This window comes from Salvelinus namaycush, chromosome 29 (assembly GCF_016432855.1).
Source record: "Salvelinus namaycush isolate Seneca chromosome 29, SaNama_1.0, whole genome shotgun sequence".
NCBI lineage: Eukaryota > Metazoa > Chordata > Actinopteri > Salmoniformes > Salmonidae > Salvelinus > Salvelinus namaycush.
This window is the reverse complement of record NC_052335.1, coordinates 30,543,904-30,563,117: the sequence shown is the minus strand read 5'-3', so window position 1 is coordinate 30,563,117 and position 19,214 is coordinate 30,543,904. Positions and strand designations below refer to the sequence as shown.

At 39.7% G+C, this 19,214-nt stretch overlaps 2 protein-coding genes and 1 long non-coding RNA gene across 4 annotated transcripts in view; 2 read left to right on the top strand and 1 right to left on the bottom strand.

The window, feature by feature from the left end:
* Window positions 1–8,112, top strand: part of LOC120024426 (ezrin-like) — a 66,688-nt gene extending 58,576 nt beyond the window's left edge. The window contains exon 15 of the mRNA XM_038968667.1: window positions 6,603–8,112. Within this exon, the coding sequence (XP_038824595.1) occupies window positions 6,603–6,767 (165 nt within the window). The 3' untranslated portion in view covers window positions 6,768–8,112. The remainder of the gene's footprint in view (window positions 1–6,602) is intronic.
* On the bottom strand, window positions 8,007–18,674 carry sytl3 (synaptotagmin-like 3). 2 transcript variants are annotated; one of them, XM_038968665.1, is made up of 16 exons: window positions 18,482–18,674; window positions 15,986–16,539; window positions 15,357–15,572; window positions 14,698–14,765; window positions 14,236–14,287; window positions 13,580–13,646; window positions 12,767–12,845; window positions 12,026–12,147; window positions 11,527–11,649; window positions 11,026–11,198; window positions 10,743–10,845; window positions 10,367–10,537; window positions 10,107–10,215; window positions 9,788–9,893; window positions 9,386–9,588; window positions 8,007–8,915 (listed from the first exon to the last, which is right to left on the bottom strand). In XM_038968665.1, exons 2-16 carry the CDS (start codon window positions 16,081–16,083, stop codon window positions 8,824–8,826), a joined length of 1,782 nt encoding a protein of 593 aa, XP_038824593.1. In that variant the 5' UTR covers window positions 16,084–16,539; window positions 18,482–18,674; the 3' UTR covers window positions 8,007–8,823. The 2 variants fall into 2 exon arrangements, with proteins under 2 accessions (XP_038824593.1, XP_038824594.1); XM_038968666.1 differs by lacking the exon at window positions 18,482–18,674 and having other exon boundaries at window positions 15,986–18,371.
* LOC120024427 lies at window positions 9,984–13,106 on the top strand. Its single transcript, XR_005472832.1, has 4 exons — window positions 9,984–10,564; window positions 11,513–11,622; window positions 12,055–12,161; window positions 12,269–13,106. It is a non-coding gene; the product is annotated as an uncharacterized LOC120024427 (long non-coding RNA).
* Window positions 18,675–19,214: the final 540 nt, after the last annotated feature.

Here is a 19,214-nt window from a genome sequence, read left to right as displayed (position 1 = left end):
CATCAGCAAGCTGTCAAACTATCGTAATTAAGTGCCAAGCTACACACTGTTTGTCAGTAGTGCCCAACATCTTTAGCTATCGTAAACTCACTCACTTTTGTACATCGCCTTGGTCTGTACAATTGACCTTATTTTAGCGCCCCAAAAACGTAATACTTCCAGATCAACTGTAATGTCAATACCATTGCAATACCATTGTGCACTTTTCGAAGGATGGATCCCAGTCGGTCCGGGGCTGTGCGATGCGGGGGGTCGGGGGTGGTCTGCCGGTCATTGGGATGACAACCCAACTCGAGATGGGGGCTTTTGGCGGGTGGAATAGTGGGGACCAATTGGAGGTTTGCTTAGTGGAGATGCAAATGTCATGGTACAACTATATAGACACTCAATCATTATGTTACTTTTTAATAGGACGTTTACAAACATATATTTTGATAAAAATAATTGAAAGGTGTGTCTCATTATGGTAAGTGGTGAAATAAGTATAGCCAGTTACAATTGTAATGGCTTAGCAGATAATAAGAAAAGACGATCAGTATTTACCTGGCTAAAAGAGAAGGATTATAATATCTACTGTTTACAGGAAACCCATTCGACAGTTTTAGATGAAGTTTTGTGGAAAAAGAACTGGGGGGGCGAAATATATTTCTCCCATGGGCAAAGAAATTCAAAAGGGGTGATGGTTTTAATTAATAATAACTTTGATCCAAATGTGCAACTTGTCCAAACAGATCCTCAAGGTAGATGGATTATTTTAAATATGTTATTGGACAATAAACATATATGGCTTATTAACCTATACGGTCCGAATAATGATGATCCAAGCTTCTTTGACAATATATATAAGAATGTATCAACTCTACAAGCAACACTAGACTCTATTATTATAGTGGGAGATTTTAATACGGTCTTAAATACCTCTATGGACCGGAAAGGAAATCACACTACAAACTATCACCCTCAGGCACTTAAGGAAATCAGGAATGTCATGGATATATTGGAATTAGTGGATATATGGAGACTTAAATACCCTGACCTAGTGAGATATACATGGCGGAGGCTTAATCAAGCTAGTCGCCTTGACTACTTTCTTATATCATTCTCTCTGGCACCAAAAGTTAAAAAGTGTTTGATAGGGGACAGAATGCGGTCGGACCATCACATAATTGGCATATATATTACTCTTACAGAATTTCCACGTGGGCGAGGATATTGGAAATTTAATCAAAGCCTACTAGATGATAAATTGTTTAGAACTAGGACAGAAGAATTTATAACGGACTTTTTTAGACATAACATAGGTACAGCAGAACCCCATATTGTATGGGACACTTTTAAGTGTGGCTTTAGAGGCCATGCAATTCAGTACTCATCTATAAAACAAAAGCAATTTCGATCAAAAGAGTCCATATTAACAAAGGAAATTGAAGGACTAACAGTACAGTTAGATAACAATAAAAACGGTACCATAGAGGCACAGAATAAGTTAGAGGAAAAACAAAAAGAAATGGAGGAACTTATTCAAGAAAGATCCAGTGTAATATATTACAAAAATAAAGCGAACTGGATGGAATATGGGGAAAAATGCACCAAATTTTTTTTCAATCTTCAATATAGAAATGCTACCAAAAAAAACGTATTAAAACTTGTTACAAATGATGGAGTCACGCATGATTCACCAAATGATATTTTGAAAGAGGAAGTAAAGTACTTTAAGAATATATTTTCGTTTCAGGCTCCTCCATCTCCACTAACTGAAACTAATTGTATGGATTTTTTCCCTAATAATAATGTAAAATTAACATCTGTACAGAAAGACTCATGTGAAGGCCTAATTACAGAGGAGGAACTACTTGATGCAATTGGGGCCTTTAAGGATGGGAAAACTCCAGGACTGGATGGCATACCAGTGGAAGTATACAAACATTTTTTTGATATACTCAAAGGACCATTATTAGCTTGTTTTAACCACTCCTATATAAATGATAGATTATCAGACACGCAACAAGAAGGTGTGATATCATTATTACTGAAACAGGACCCAAGTGGTATATATAAAGATCCAGTCCATTTAAAAAATTGGAGACCTCTTACACTTCAGTGTTGTGATGCAAAAATCCTAGCAAAATGCTTGGCGCATAGAATAAAAAAAGTTTTGTCAGATATTATTCATCCTAATCAGACAGGTTTTTTACATGGACGATACATTGGAGATAATATAAGGCAAGTACTGGAAACAATAGAACACTATGAAATATCGGGGACACCAGGCCTGGTTTTCATAGCTGATTTTGAAAAGGCTTTTGATAAAGTACGACTGGAGTTTATATATAAATGCCTAGAATATTTCAATTTTGGGGAATCTCTTATAAAATGGGTAAAAATTATGTATAGTAACCCTAGGTGTAAAATAGTAAATAATGGCTACATCTCAGAAAGTTTTAAACTATCTAGAGGAGTAAAACAAGGTTGTCCACTATCGGCATATCTATTTATTATTGCCATCGAAATGTTAGCTGTTAAAATTAGATCAAACATTAATATTAAGGGATTAGAAATCCAGGGCCTAAAAACTAAGGTGTCATTGTACGCTGATGATTCATGTTTTCTTTTAAAACCACAACTAGAATCTCTCCACGGCCTCTTAGAGGATCTAGATATATTTGCTATCCTCTCTGGATTAAAACCAAATTATGATAAATGTACCATATTACGTATTGGATCACTAAAAAATACACATTTTACATTGCCATGTAGTTTACCAATTAAATGGTCTGACGGTGATGTGGACATACTCGGTATACAAATCCCAAAAGAAAGAAATGATCTCACTCCAATAAATTTTTATAGAAAGTTAGCAAAAATAGATAAGATCTTGCTACCATGGAAAGGAAAATACCTGTCTATTTGTGGGAAAATCACCCTGATTAACTCTTTAATCATATCACAGTTTACCTATTTGCTTATGGTTTTGCCTACACCTAGTGACCTGCTTTTTAAATTATATGAACAAAAAATATTCAATTTTATTTGGAACGGCAAGCCAGATAAAATTAAAAGGGCCTATTTATATAACGAATATGAATTCGGAGGGCAGAAATTATTAAATATTAAAGCATTAGACCTCTCACTAAAGGCATCACTCATACAAAAGTTATACTTAAATCCAAACTGGTTCTCTAGTAGATTGGTACGAATGTCTCATCCTATGTTCAAGAAGGGCCTTTTTCCCTTTATTCAGATTACACCTGCTCACTTTCGGTTGCTTGAAAAGGAAATAATCTCCAAATTATCTTTATTTTTTAAGCAAGCCTTAGAAAGTTGGTTGCAATTTCAGTTTAATCCACCTGAAAGGACGGAACAAATAGTACAACAAATCTTGTGGTTAAATTCAAATATAGTAATTGATAAAAAAACTGTATTTATCGAAGAAATGTTTAAAAAAGGTATAATTTTTGTGAATGATATCATAAATAGGACTGGTGGAGTAATGTCACACATGCAGCTAACGCAGACATATGGAAATGTCTGCTCTACCCAAAATTACAACCAATTAATTGCAGCATTACCACAAAAATGGAAGAGGCAGGTGGAAGGGGATAAAAGTAAGGAACTTGTATGTCGGCCTTATATTAAAGAACATAAATGGTTAAAGAAAAGTGTGATAAATAAAAACATATACCAATTTCATTTAAGGACCAAAAAACTTACAGCTGTGCCATATAAATTGCAAAATAGTTGGGAAGAGATTTTCGATGTACCCATTCCATGGCACATGGTGTATGAATTGATACGCAAAACAACGCCGGATTCAAAACTTCGAATTTTTCAATTTAAATTATTGTACAAAATTCTTGCAACTAATAGAATGTTATATATATGGGGGATACAATCTTCCCAGCTCTGTAGATTCTGCTGTGAGGAGGCAGAGTCATTAGACCATTTATTTTGGTATTGTCCGCATGTAGCTCGTTTTTGGTCACAAGTCCAGGAATGGTTGAAGAATTGCAACATTTGCGTAGAACTAACGCTACAGATAGCAATACTGGGGGATTTGAAAAGCCATAGTCAATCAATCAATAATATAATAATTATTTTAGCAAAAATGTTTATTTTTAATTTACAATCCGTGGAAGCTATGAGAATAGGAAGATTCAAATCTTTTGTGAAGCATCACAGCACAGTTGAAAAATATATGGCAAATAAAAATCCGAAATGGATGATGTTGGAAGATAGATGGGAAAGGTTGAGTGGAGCTGAAGGGTGGGACTAATAACAAGATAAACAATGTAGGGCATACGGGATCTGTGAAATGTGTATAGGTGCGGAGCTATTGTGAAATAGCACAGTTACAAGTGGAAATCAAACTGGATGGACAACAGAAATAGAGGAAGGACTAAGAACAAACAAGAGAGAACTATTATAAAGTAGACTGTGTCTGTAAAATGTGTATAAGATGTATAAATTGAAGGTAAAAACAGAAATGTTTATCAGTTTACTCCAATTGGGGGATCGGTGGTAGGGTTTGCGGGGAATAATAATAAAGGTATACTCTTTAAAAAAGTATGTATGTCTATGTAGGTATGTGTATGTATATATGTGTATATGTATGCATACGTGAATGGATATATATATTTACCCAAAAAAATATGGGGGATTGGAAATGATGCAGACAATTACATTGGAAGCAACATTCTTTCCGCAATATTAAGCTGATCCACCCCCAAAAAAAGAAAAAAAGAAAAAAAAAAAAAAAAAAAAAAAATACCATTGTAAAGCACAATTTCTCCCCTTTCCAACAGAATCAATTACATGACCTAAACGCGGGCCGTTTCTGCATGATTCAAGAAGGCAATGAGCTCCGTCAGGTCTTTTTAAAAATGGCGGGTGGGGAAGCGAAACTAATGCGTGATAGTGAGAAGGAGAGATGTTGTGTGGGAAAATTGCTTTTTTTCACTCGATCTGTCCAACTTATCACCTTATCGCCTCTAAAATGTAAATAAAACACTATAAAGAGTTAATATAATGTGTCATTACATACCTATTTGAAGGTTTGTGTCGAATTTGAATCGGGTTTTTAGGGCGGTGCTAAAGTGATCTTAGAAGTAAACAGCGGCTTTGAGAATGATGATCGCATGCAATGATGACGCATAAAATGACTAGGTATCCCCCCTTACCCCCGTCACTGTCCATTTCTTGTTTTTAAACGATGAAAGAAGTGCTACACCTGGTGGAGAGAGATTGTAAGACAGGAATAGTTGCTTTATGCGTGCTGTACGTTACGGCATGATACGTCACGATGTAACGGAGGGTCAGTTTTTTCAACTTTTCTCCAATACTATAGAGCCATTACCATGTCGATCAACGCTTGAATAGAAACGTAGTTCACACCCCAGATTTTAAAGTCAACACAGTCGCTACAGTCCCATTAGTTTTCTTTGCAGCCTCGTTTGAATGTTGCGGTTGCGCACATTTGTACGGAATGGGGTGAGTTACGTTAGCTAGCTAAAATTCCATCCCTGTGTTTGTCAGTGAAGCTAGTCAGCAGCAGGTAGGCTACAACAAGCTAAATCAGCTGATGATTTCACTGGCGACCGATATACTTGCACATATTTTGTGCAGGAGTAGAGAGATGTAATTTTGTTTTTACAACTTTCTCACTGTCTATCAGAGTATGTACCCGTGTTCATGTTTCATAGCGAGTGAGTCATGCACAAGACAGGTCGCGGGAGACAATGCTCGCAAATGGATTTTGAATTTCGGGAAAATTGATAACTGTCAGTTGGGACGTCGAGTGTACATCGTCTCAATGCTCATTTAGCCCAAAACACTTACAAACTTGTGATCACTATCGAACACAACAGCAAGTGACCACGTGATAAAGGGCTTAGGGTTCAAGTGTTTGGTTTGAGGTTCAGCCTATGGCTGAGATAGATAGATAGAACGTCATTGCCCCCTAGCAGTCACATACTCAATAGAACCACCAGGCGAAATAGGACCATATTCTGCATTTTTTATTCATGTGGAATTAAATTAATTTGTCTTGTTGTTTTAAGATAAAAATGCTGTTTAAAATGTTTAGAAAATTGTTCCATTTGTCACATCGCTAATTCTGATTGGATGTTACAGAATTACCCATATATTTCATATATTCATATATTTACTCGGTAGTCCACTACAACAGATAATTATAGACTAACAGGTGAAAACTACTTAGCCAAATATGGCATTCAAATGATGTTACCAGGGAGCTAACATGGTAGGTGAAAATATAAGGTTAGCAACTCGAGTTTCCCTTCCAGGAGAATGTGTCATTGTCAGCCTGGAATAAGCAGCTCTAGCAGAGGAATTTCTCTGTCATTGTGGTAGTTTCTCAGAATAGCGCGGCTTCTGAGCAGAAGTGAAGCGTTTAACACAGTGCATACGTACTATTTGTGTCTAAATATAATATATAGAATATTCTGGATATATTTATTGGATTATTATAAAGATCTGGTTCAAATCCAGATCTTCAACAGCTTGTTGTCCTGTTGTTCACTCACGTCCTTGGCATGTTCCTCCCTGGTTGACTTCTTCTTGACTCATCGTGTTCCTCCTTGCAGGCCCTGAGCTCGGAGCTGGCCCAGGCCCGCGACGACACTAAGCATACCCAGAACGATCTGCTCCACACGGAGAACGTGCGCGCCGGCCGGGACAAGTACAAGACCCTGCGGCAGATCCGATCGGGCAACACCAAGCAGAGGATTGACGAGTTTGAGGCCTTATAAGGCCCCTCCCCAGAAGCCATGAGGGCCACACAGCCACGTACCCTTTCTGAATGGTCACTGAACTAATCCCTCCACTGCCACACACACACACACACACACACACACACACACACACACACACACACACACACACACACACACACACACACACACACACACACGAGCAGTATAAAGAGAGTGAGTGATACACACATCTGCCTCACCACTTTTACCAGTTCCCCCTTAGTGAGAATTTACTCCTGTAAAAAGGCTTTTCAAATTCTTGTAAGAAAACTTACTAGTGCCAAAATATATATTATCTTCTTTTAGCATAACAAATCTTCTTTCTGTTTTGATTGTATGTAATTTGATGCGATCAGACAAAATCACTCACCATTATTTTTAACCAGAGGTGTGATGAGTTGTGGGACTAGACAGTAATTGTACGCCATGATGTGCACCTGATAGACATCAAGTACAGCCAATCAGAGTCTTGCTTTTTGGTGTTTTCTTAAATGTGGTGTCAATGTTGAAAAAGGGTAATATATATTTATTTTTTTCTGACAGGGACCACTCAGAAAGGGGAACATACAGTATATTAACTTTTACTTACAGAAAAGTGTACTATGTTCTGTTTCATTGTGTTTTTCCATAATATTTGAACACTTTCATTTATGTTTAATATTGCTCTACAGTATCTGGGAAATCATGAATAGTTTAATATTTATATGATAAATGGGTCATTTAAAAAAAGGGTTATTTCCTCTTGGTTTGTATATTTCTGCTATTCTACTAATGATCACAAGAACATTTAAAATGTATCAGGTTCTAGATCAACCAAAATAATGATAGTTTTGTGTTCCATAAGGTTTTCTTTTAGATCAGTAAATTAAAAAAAAAAAAAAATTTACTTTAGAAAATATTCCACTGTATGTCATCAAATCAACATAAGGAGACCATGCAGTTTACGGTAGCTAGCAGCATTTTGCCATGCAGTTTACGGTAGCTAGCAGCATTTTGCCATGCAGTTTACGGTAGCTAGCTGCATTTTGCCATGCAGTTCACGGTAGCTAGCAGCATTTCCAAGGCATACGTGCATCTTCTCCAGGAGAAAAATGCTTATACAAAAACACTTAGGACTCTATTCAGTATGCGTTTTAGAAATGTAAAGGTCATTTCCGATTGAGCCGACACATGCAGTGAATACACCGTTCCCTCTCTGTGGATGTGTACTAGACTCGGTTATTACTGACACTATAACCAAAACAACACAGTGCTGCCGCTGGCCCGCTGTTCTTTATTTCAACTGGATTTTATAATGAGGTGTTTAGCATATTGGCAATAAAGATCTATGATTACAGCTTCATACTGTGTTTTCACTTTCTGATCTTCTGACTTGAGGGAAAAACGTTAGCTAGGGGTTAACTACAGGTTACAGAAACTCATGAATAGAAAGGACAAGAAGAAACTAAGAAAGAATGAGACAACCACATGTTTTCTTATGTTGTAGACAGTCACTTTCTCAGACATTTAATGACTTTCATTCATTCAATGTTATCAGGTGAGCATGCTTAAAGCACAAGGAATATTCCCTTCAAAATACAACTTAACATGATTTTCCACTTTAATACCTCAGTTGTAGGCCATTTCCCAAGGAAAGTGGAAAAATCAAGTTGGGTTGTATTTGAGTGGAACGTCCCTTTTAAAAACAGTAATAGGTTTCCTTTTGAGTAGAACATCCTTTTAATACATAAAAGGTAATCAATTGAACATAAATAGTTAATAGGAGGGACTTTCACTAAGCAAGGGCCTGACGGTCAGTGCAAATAGAGGTAAAGGTAGAGTAGGGGCTCTATTCAGTCTGTATTGCTGAAATGTAAAAGTAATTTCATATTGAGCCGACATCCGCAACATTTACCGTAAATGCAGACTCCGCTACTGCGGGAGCATTGTCTTTAAATTTCAATCACGCTGAATTTCTGCGATACGGATTGAATAGAGCCCTTAATGTGCCAAGGTTTTTCTTGTGGGGAGACCGTGTCCAGTCCAGGTGCTTTTTTCTCTGTTGACTTTGACATCATGTTCTCCTGCTGTTGATGTTGGCTTGCATGGGTAAACTGAAGTCATGCCACATGTTGGGTGTCTGCAGCACCAGTTGCCATGATAACCCTAAGAGACACGTGGTTAACAGAGAGTGCCAGGTCAGTGACATCATCAGTCCTTCCTTGCTTCCTCTCACAAATATTTTTTCAATGTTTTCTGTGAAACCAGAGACTGCACTAAGCTGAGTCCATCACACAGAAAGAGAGAGCACGAGAGAATGAAAAGAGAGAAATTATATGCTAAGGAGAGAGAGTCCTCAATACCCTGTAAGGTGAAATAGGTGAAACCTGTTTCCTCAGATGGCTCTCTAAATTCCATTAGTGTGAAATAGGACGTTTGACTCACTGTCTGGCATTTTAGACAACTGGAGTTGGTATTAGATAAAGTAAACCCAGTTGAAAAACAAATAATGTATCTCACCTCAAGTCCCCTTGGATGGGCCTGGTCAAACTTTTCTATTTACGCCATTTCATTTTCATGCAAACTGATTCAAATCTACTGTATGATTGTAAAGGTATGACAGACAGCCATATTACCGGCTTCCATTCTGACCCAGCCCAGGAGGCGGTCTGAGAAGGTAAAGGGGGCGTGGTCCCAGAGGTCAAGCTCCAGAGTGCAGATCTGGAGGTCATAGGGCGTGACTCTGCTGAAGAACAGCTGGTGAGACCACGCCGGACTGGGCTTCTTCAGGACAGGGGTCCTCTGGACCAGCTCCCTGGGCCCGGGAAGAGTCAAGCACCTAAAATACAAACATGTAAAGATAAACATCTAGTTGATAACACACACACACACACGTACTGTATGTATGCATGCATGCATGACACACATGTACTCATGTACATGTACTCATAGATACATAAACACACAACACACCTAGAACAGACAGACGCACAACAATATCACACCCCAGCAAACACCCACACTAATCATACATTTACCCTTTCACATAGGTGTTCTGACTATTGTTTGCTTTAGTGGGCAGATTTCTGGCACCAGTGACGAGAACAGTCAGTTGACCAACATCATGTGGTCCAATATGAACCTCTGTGAGGAGGAACAAAAGAAATCAAGGTCATTTCAAACCAATATAAGGATCTTCTGACCACTAGTGCTGTAAACTGTTTCAAAATTAGGTCTTATTCATTAGACACCAAACAGGCGAAAACAGAATGAAACAGGGAGGGACTAACTGAGATATAAACATTTGTTTTCTGTAGCAAAACGTTTTGGTGCGTGAATGGTAGAAAGTTAACTTACCATCTGTGTGGCAAACCCAGGACGGCTGGGACAAGGAGGTGAACTTCATTCTGACCATCAGTTCTCCTGCTGTATCCTGCTCTACTGCACTCCCTTCTGGACTCTCAGGCTATTGACCGAGAGAGAAATAAGAGTGAGATAGACAGAGGACAGAGGAGACATACCAGCAAGTTGAACAAAACTTTTCCCCAAAAATATTGTTTTATAAAGATAAAGGGTATTGTGTGAACGTTGCTTCATGGTCAGCAGTTATACCCTACCTTTGGGCACAGGGGGTACCAGTTGGAGCCCTGGGTGGTGCTGTCCTCAAATATACAGCCCTCCAGCGGGACGAGGACCTCTCCCAGAAACACCTTCTTCTTCAGGGTCGCAGAGTGCCACACAGACACCTGCAGAGTACTCCTGGACAACAAGGGGCTCTCCATCTGGCACTGTGCATCAGGGAATACAACACGTAGGTGGGTGAAAAACAGGAGATTTCATTGCCATGTAGCTTATTTCACTCACTACTTTTAAGCCAGTTCAGGGTATTCTTTAGACACTAAATTGAAGCTTGTTTAGATTTTCAGTTGAAAAAGTTTTTACTACGTTTTGTAGTGTCCAAATGAATATGACCCATAATGTTTGTCTCCTTACCTGTAAAATTTCATTATAAATGGGATCCGTTGTATTCCTCTTGATAGTTGTCTTCAGTTTGCTGCTCTGAGACTTCTCCGGCAGTAGGTAGACTTTGACGTACCTGCCCATGATGTTGACACATACAGTACAGCGTGAGGAGATCTAGTTTGCAAATGGATATATCAGTACAACAGAGAGTAATAATCTAGTATCAAAGACATGGGCCTCCCCATTCAAGTCAGCATTCAATGATGGGTAGGGCCTATTTCTATAATCTGGTGTATTGAGTATTAATGCATACGGGTGACACTTCTTCCTCTTGATATCTCCATACGCCAGGTTTCTGCAGCCGTTTATTGTGATCTCCAGGCAGGAAGTCATGTGGTTGAAGGCGATGGCGAGCTTTAGCTCCCCTGTCACTCTGTTGATCTCCAAGAGACCACAGTCTGTACCAGTGCTACTAGCACTACTGCCCTGTAATATTAATATATATATATATTTTATATACAGATCAACATGTCACATTGCCTCTTTAAAAGGATGTTATGACAGCATAATGCAGGTCTATTCCGTAATGTATTCAGATGATTTGGATGCATTCCTTTCTAGCTTCTCCACCAGCTACAAGACTATGCAGCTATGCGAGACATGAAAAAGACACGACAACCACATAACAAACACTAACAACAATCCTTATCTGATAAAATGTCAAATAGATTGTGAAGTTTGGCACGAGCTGCTGTTGCACAAATCCCTGTGTTCTTTATGTCTCTTTTCTTCATCATCAGGGCACTCAACTCACCCTCTTTCCCCATGAGTACTCTGAACCCAGGGAAAGGTCCTCATCCGCCCCTGACGAGGAACTGCTCTGGTCATCATTCCGGCTCTTCTTGAACAGGTTGGTAAGACTGGGGCCTTTGGTAAGCTGTGAGGAGAGAGGTTGTGTCTGTTTAAATATAGTATACTTTTGTTAATTTTCTAGTGAATTTCCAGGGAAGCGCAACTGGTACTTGAATCCGGTTCCCTGCGTCTGTCAGTCCAACATCTTAGCCATTCCACCGAGAGGCTTGAACCTCTTGACAAGATGGAAATGTGTATTATTATTAAAGGTTGTTCCAATAGCTGTTTCTAAAGTCTCCCTCTTTCCTGTCTGAAATAGTTGTCAGTGTCATACGATCAATATGTAGGTGGGGTCTCTGATTTTACCCCAGGGGTTTGACGAAATATATATGATCTGTCTGACTTGATAGTGTGATACTTTGACAAAGTTGAGGGGTTGATATGTATTTGGTTTCTCTTACATTGTTGTATTTGTTGATGTTTGTGTCAGAGAGGCTTTTCCAGCCAGTGCTCTGTCCCCGCCTGTTGTCCACTGTAAGAAGATCCTGTTCCACTCGTACATCCTGTTGCGAGCTGGAGAACCCTGCAACCCGAACGGTAGGGCGGAAAACACACAGACCGTCTCCATCCATAACATAGCACTTCTGACATGCTGCTTGCAAACAAGCTTTAATATAGATATCATATCTTATCTAATTTCCTAGGTGCGGTTTCCTTAACACCGACGACTGAGCGTAAGGATATCTTATCGACAAATTACATTAAGGTTTGCGATAACGCTCAGAGGAAATTAGTCACTGTTTTGACTTTCTTGGATCCTAGTTCTCATTAAGATGTACATAAAATTACTTCACATTGAAAGATCATAGTTTTGTTTTTTTACAGAGACCTTGGCTGCGTTTCAAAATCATAAAAGACACACCATAGTCCACTTACCCTCGCCTTATGCCCTTGGGGGAATCCCTGTAGCCATATTTGTCGTCGGTCCAAATGATTAGCCAAGCAAGGGAAGTTTGCAACGTAAACTTCTGCGACAGAAGTTTCCTGGACTCGAACCCAGGATTTCTAGTGGCACAGCTAGCACAGTGATGCAGTGCCTTAGACCACTGCACCACTCGGGAGGCCCAGGGTGTGTCTTTTAAGTGTTTGGAATGCAGCCCTTTTCTTCGTAAATACCAAAATGGCTCAAAAGAGTCACTTACTTCTCATGTGGCTGGTGAGGGAAACCATCAGGTCCTCCATAGACTTGGTTAATGGTTTTTTAAAGGAATTCTTCAGTCCCTAGAGATGATTGACAATACATCTGACAGACCAAGTCATAATTGTGGTTCATGAAACTGTGAAGGAGTGAGCCCTTCACAACCTATTTATTGGATAAAATAAGTTGTATGCAGAATCCCTTTCATTTTAACAATTCATAATTCCAGGCAATACTATAGCTGCAATGTCAATTGCACCTCTTGGATTTTTTGGACATAATGTTCAAATCATCTATAAGTGACTTTGTTGAGCTTCAATCAATTTGAGATACTTTTGGATGATTTGGACATGATGTGTGAAAAATGCTAATATCGGGCTCATGACTTGAGTGGGATTTGTGCCACAAACGCTAAAATGTTAGCATGTGGAAACATAACCAAAGCATGGATTGCTGCCATACCATGTCCATAGACTGCTTACAGATTAAGGAAACCAATGCCATTTTGTAATTTGGGTGAACTATCCCTTTAATTGGGTCTGTATCCTGATTAGCTAGTAAATTGAGTGGCTGTTTTAACACAGGTGTGGTCCCTCTGACCTAATTATTGAAGGAACTGCCTTTAACAACAGGTGTGTCATTGTTTGAGAGATTATTGTGTAAGGTGAGACAGTTTTAGCCATACATTGTGTACCTTGTTACTTGATTTATCCTGCCCTTTTACAATAAGTTAAGCATTTTTGCACATGTTACTTCTCATATGGTTTTTAAAGCCTTTTAAGTGGTAGATCATTTGGATATCTTTATTTCACCTTACCCCTGATCTGCTGAAGGATGGACCATCGTAATAGGGTGGAGGGGTTGGCGGAACGACTGTTATATGACTGGAAAGTTAAACACACACACAGAGAATGCTATTTCCATATTTCTATTAAACATGACCTATAATTCATTACAATATAAGTTAAATACTTTTTCTTCCCCCCCAAAATGTAATTAAGTAGTTTAAAAAGCAGCTTTTCTGTGTTTGAAAGGTGTGGGTGTATACTGGTTGCTAAAAATAGTAATAACAAGTAAACAGCTGATTGGCCAGGCCAGCCAATGAGACGTCTCGGCCAAAAACGTGACATCACGTTATATGAGGAAATGCCAAACATTTTTGAAATAGTCAGATAGTTTGAAGTGGGTTTTTTTAAGTTTTTTTTTTTCTCTCACAAATGTATGCTTTGGCCACACAAGTATAGGATAAGTCAACCATTATTTGGGCATGACTTAACAGAATGAGCTTTTAAAAGTGATATTTTCCACTGAACAGTGTTTTGCCCACCAATTTCTGATGAAATTACATGTTTTTAAATATTGATAAAGTACATACCTGCATCTATCTGTGTCTTATATCTCTATCAGACACTATGGTCACATAATACAGTAGTATACAATACATTGATAAATTATGACTGCCCATCGACTCACCTCAACCTCTGGTAAGACTTTAGTAGTTTCTCCCCAACAGTCTCATGCCTTTCTGTAAATGAAAAGAGTATTGCTATAGCTGCCAACACCAGTACACATACACTATTAAATATTACTGTTATGGACTCTATCCCACTCTCCCGGGCAATGGCCTAGCAGACAGCAACAATGCATTACTCAGTCAAAGCAGTTCTCTAAACCATACACACGTCAGAAGATTATGTAGAAGACCACTTTTCAATACCATGCAAACAACTGAAACACATCTAGCTGTATGATGTATTACTTGACTAGTCATGTACTGTATAGCTGTGTTTTTAGACATACAAGGCATTTTTACATTTTAGTCATTTCATGAATGCATACGGGTTCTTACTTTTTCATACTGGCATTTTACTTATGAGAGAATTATACATATGAATTATGAGAGAATAGGGCATGTGAAGGGTAAAGGAAACAAACCTGTGTCAGGTGGAAATTTCTTGGCCCTTTCTTCCAAAAACCACTCCCCGGACCTGATCTTAACCTCCCTAAGAAGTGTGAAGAAATGGATTTTAGATTAATTATCCTTTGTTTACCAGGGCTGTTAAATTCTGGTCCTGGAAGGCCGAAACACTTCTGGTTTTTGTTTCTACCTGCTAGTAAATTACACTCACCTGTTGTCCCAGGTCGGAATTAGTCCCTTATAATATAATAAGAAGGACAGGATGAAGGACAGGATAAGAAGGACAGGATGAAAACCAGAAGTGTTTTAGCCCCCCAGGACCGATATTGAACAGCCCTGGTTTAGATTACAAAGGAAATACTGTACATTTTGTCAGTTCATTCTCTCAACATGTTAACACGCCTTAAAATATTGAATAAAGGATAGAGGATACCAATAATAAAAAGGTTAGAGCAGACATTCTATGTTACGGCACTGACATGACAGTATGTTATTGCACTAACATAAAAGTATATGTTATAGCAATGACATAACATTCTATGTTACAGTGCTGACATGTGAGTCTATGTTACAGTTCTGGTATTGACATAACTTTCTATGTTACAGTGCTGACATGTCAGTCTATGTTACGGTTCTGACATCTAAGTCTATGTTACGGCACTGACATGCCTCCTACCTGTAGGCGTGGCAGACGGTACACTTCCAGTCCAGGGCGGACACGCCCACGCGACACTTGTTGCAGACGCGGTGGCTGCAACCTCGGCACACGGCGCCCGAGTTCCAGAACATTCCCAGCGGCCTCTGACAGCGGGCGCAAGTCCTTTCGCTGTACTGCCGGGCAAAACTCTTGGCACCTTTCCTTCGGATCTCCTGTAGCTCCGTCTTCAGCCTCCTGTAACAGTAGATGGTGGCAGGTGGAGATACAGCGCAGGAGGTTGGTGGCAACTTAATTGGGGAGGACAAGCTCGTGGTAATGGCTGTAGCGGAATTAGTGGAATGGTATTAAACACATGGTTTCTATGTGTCTGATGCCATTCCATTTGCTCCGTTCCGGCCATTATTATGAGCCGTCCTCCCCTCAGCAGCCTGAGGTACAGTAATGATGGCAGTGCTTTAACTGTACTGATCATCTCTTCGCATCCACTTTTAAATTTTACACCAACAATTGTGAATACTATTTTAAGGAGCGTCAGTTCAGCGTTGTCATTGTCATTTTCAGTCTCCACAGATCCTGAAGTACCCTCTGAGTGTTGTTGTTATACAGTGTGTCCATGCAGTAAATGTGAAGTAAATTATATTGTCTACCTTATCCTGTCGTCATCCGTGCTGCGTAAAAGTTTGTCTCTCTGAAGAACCTCCAGAACCTTCTCTCTCTCCAGAGCCTTGAGCACGCCCAGATCCATCTGTAAAAATGTGAGTTTCTTTCTTCTCTTCCCCACTTTACCTCTCTAGTCTCTCCTTTTCTCTCTCTCTCTCGCTTCTTCTTCTTCTGTCTCCTTCACATCATACCACTGTCTCTCCCTTTCTCTCTCCTCCCTTTGTTCCACCCTCTTTCTCTTTTTATTGGGTGCCGGATGCTGCTACAAGCTGGACAACGTCTTCACTTGTTACCAGACTGAGGGCAGAATGAAAGTCATGTTGATTTCGCTGCACAGTCAGAGATATCCCATGTCCCCGTCACGATATTCACAGAAGCTCTCTCCGCTTCGCATCACAGACCTTGATATGTTTCTGCTCTGGTGACCAGCACTACCTCTTACGCTCTGCTCTCTAACCCATTCATAGTGTTGCATCCAAGAAGCAAACTCTGACCTATAGTCGCAGGGATCCTCTTCACAAAGTCCGATGACTGATGTTCACTAGGACAAGAAAAGAGCAACCAGTCATTCAGTCATTGTAACCCTCACAGTAATGTCCCACTCACTAAGGCAGAACAGGGAAAGACCAACAGAATGACCATGCCGTATGCTGTGCACAGGAGGTTGGTGGCCCCTTAATTGGGGAGGACGGGCTCGTGGTAATGGCTGGAGCGGAATAGGTGGAATGGTATCAAATACATGGTTTCCATGTGTTTGATGCTATTGCGTTAACTCCATTGCAGCCATTATTATGAACTGTCCTCTCCTCAGCAGCCTCCACTGGTGCTGTGTATAATGCTACAGTATCAAAGCCATCTGATAACCCATTGAACGTATCTCGCCCTTCCTCCCGACTCCTGTATTGTACACTTGCCCTTAATGCCACAGTGCTTTGCTCAGAATAGTAAATCCCATTTGGTCCTGCCACAGCGCCCACATGCACCGCTCCTCTCACAGCAAGCTGACTACTCTGCTACGGTAATGTAGTGATGCTCCAGTGAAGGCATCACACACACAGACACACAAACACACATTATCCAAATGCCAACCGCTGCATTATTAATGTCTCTGTTTTTCTTTTTTCCCTTTTTTCTCAGAGTGTATTTTAGTTTGGGAGAGGGGATGTGATCTGAAGCATGGTGAGAAAGGGGGAAAGAGCCTCATTAGTGACTGGATGCCACCATGTGTTGTCTCTGCCTTTTTCCATGGCAGCAGAGGGCCACTGTAAACAATCAGTGTCAAAATTACTGTGATCAGTCCCCCATGGTGAAGCAGCAGCATCTTTATGGGTCTGTCCCAAATTCCACCCTATTCCCTACAGCCCTATGGGTACTGGTCAAAAGTAGTGCACTAGATAGGGAATAGGGTGTCATTTGGGACGCATATCTGCATTTCTTGCTTGCTTGAGGAAGCCAGCAGTGGGATGCAGGGTGGTATGCCACAGGCCTTGTGATATGTCATGCTAATATTTTTCAGTCTACGTTTATTTTCAGGGCTGGGTTTTATTTGAATGTTACCACCCACCAGCATGGCATTTATTAATCAGAAACACTTGCAAAGTTCTTCCTCTTTACGAGTCGTGAGTGAGCTGAGCAATATAATCGATTATCTTTAGCTGAGCCAAACAGCTTTTCGCCTGCGCTATGGAGCAAATTTATTGTTTTGCACCTCCACTTTTCTTTTGCAGCAAATTATCATAATCCATTAGATAATTTGTCAAGTTTCACTTATTTTTGAGCCAGTCTGTATTTTATAAATGGTGAAATTGATTGCATTTTGGAATCCCTCTTCCCCTGTCGCTCTGAGATTAATGGTTTGACCATACTCCACTGCTTTGATAGCCTTATACGAACCATCCTGATCTCACCAGCTCACATTCTGGCTCCGTTTCAAACTCAAAGTAGACGGCCCTAAACCCTCAGCCCTTGGGGGAATTCACTTGGCCACATTTGTCGTCAGTCCAAATGAATAGCCAAGCAAAGGAAGTTTGCAACGTCAGCCCTCGTTTTTAATTGAGTTTGCGAGTTTACAATTATGTTCACTTCGAAGCCTGAAACGCCCCATAATTCAATTCGCTATGATTGTACATCCGCTAAGAAAAGTTTGTCAAAACATGGAACCTCATCGTCAATATGGAGTCAACATACAAATGTAAGTAAAAACGAATGTGAATAAGTTAGAAATTGTGCTACTAATGCACAAACACGTCTCATAAAAGTAATTATGTTTTTGTTTGGTTAGCTTTTGGAAATTGTAGAAATAAAAATGTTTTCCTTATTCAGAAGTAGTTAGGCAGGCTAACGTTAGTTAGCTAATTAATTTGCTATCATACAATAGACGTATATTAATAATAATATAGTTAATATAAGTAGACATGCAATCATAATTGACTAGCGCATATAAAGCACCCACAAGTTACAGGTGGCTGAAAAAAAAACAATACCCGTGGGGTGAACGAGTGACGATATTCCGGGAAAGGGCGATCCATTTAAAAATCATCCCTTCCTGCCTCCCTCGCCCCTTGCACTGCAAGGGGAAACTCGTCAAACGTCATGATAAGTCGTCAGAGGTGTCCACTTAATTTGAGGGCTGAGGGGATAGGGTGTGTATTTTAAGTGTTTGGAATGCAGTCTCTGTTTCGTGTAGAGAAACAGAATGTGAGCTCGCGAGATCAGGATGGTTCGTACGAGGCTAGTGCTTTGATTGGTGCATCTAGAAATCACAAGTGTCTATCCTATAATGAAAAGGCATCCGCACATTTATTTTTACGGATGTATCGATTTTGTGCTGTTGTAACATTTCTATTGTTGTTTCGTATCCGATGCGTTCAGGTTGTTGATACATACAATATAATTTGCGGGGTGCATCATGATCAAAGTCATTGTAGCCTATCATTTCACTTCCCCTAGTTGTGAGAACCATGTCATGTGCACGGGCCAGTGTAGTGAACTACATTTAATTCAACTAGAAATGTAATTACATTTTACAGTAGCTTGGTGGTAGTTTAACTAAATTCAAATCTTGGTGGTGTTTTCAGTATTTCATTACATTGACATGTGATGTAGCTAACTACTGGAACTACACACTACTTTTTTTGCTAAATGAAAACCAAATATGGGTGAAGTTGGCAAGAATTTACTGATAAAAAAACAAAACATAAAACCTGCCTTATTTTT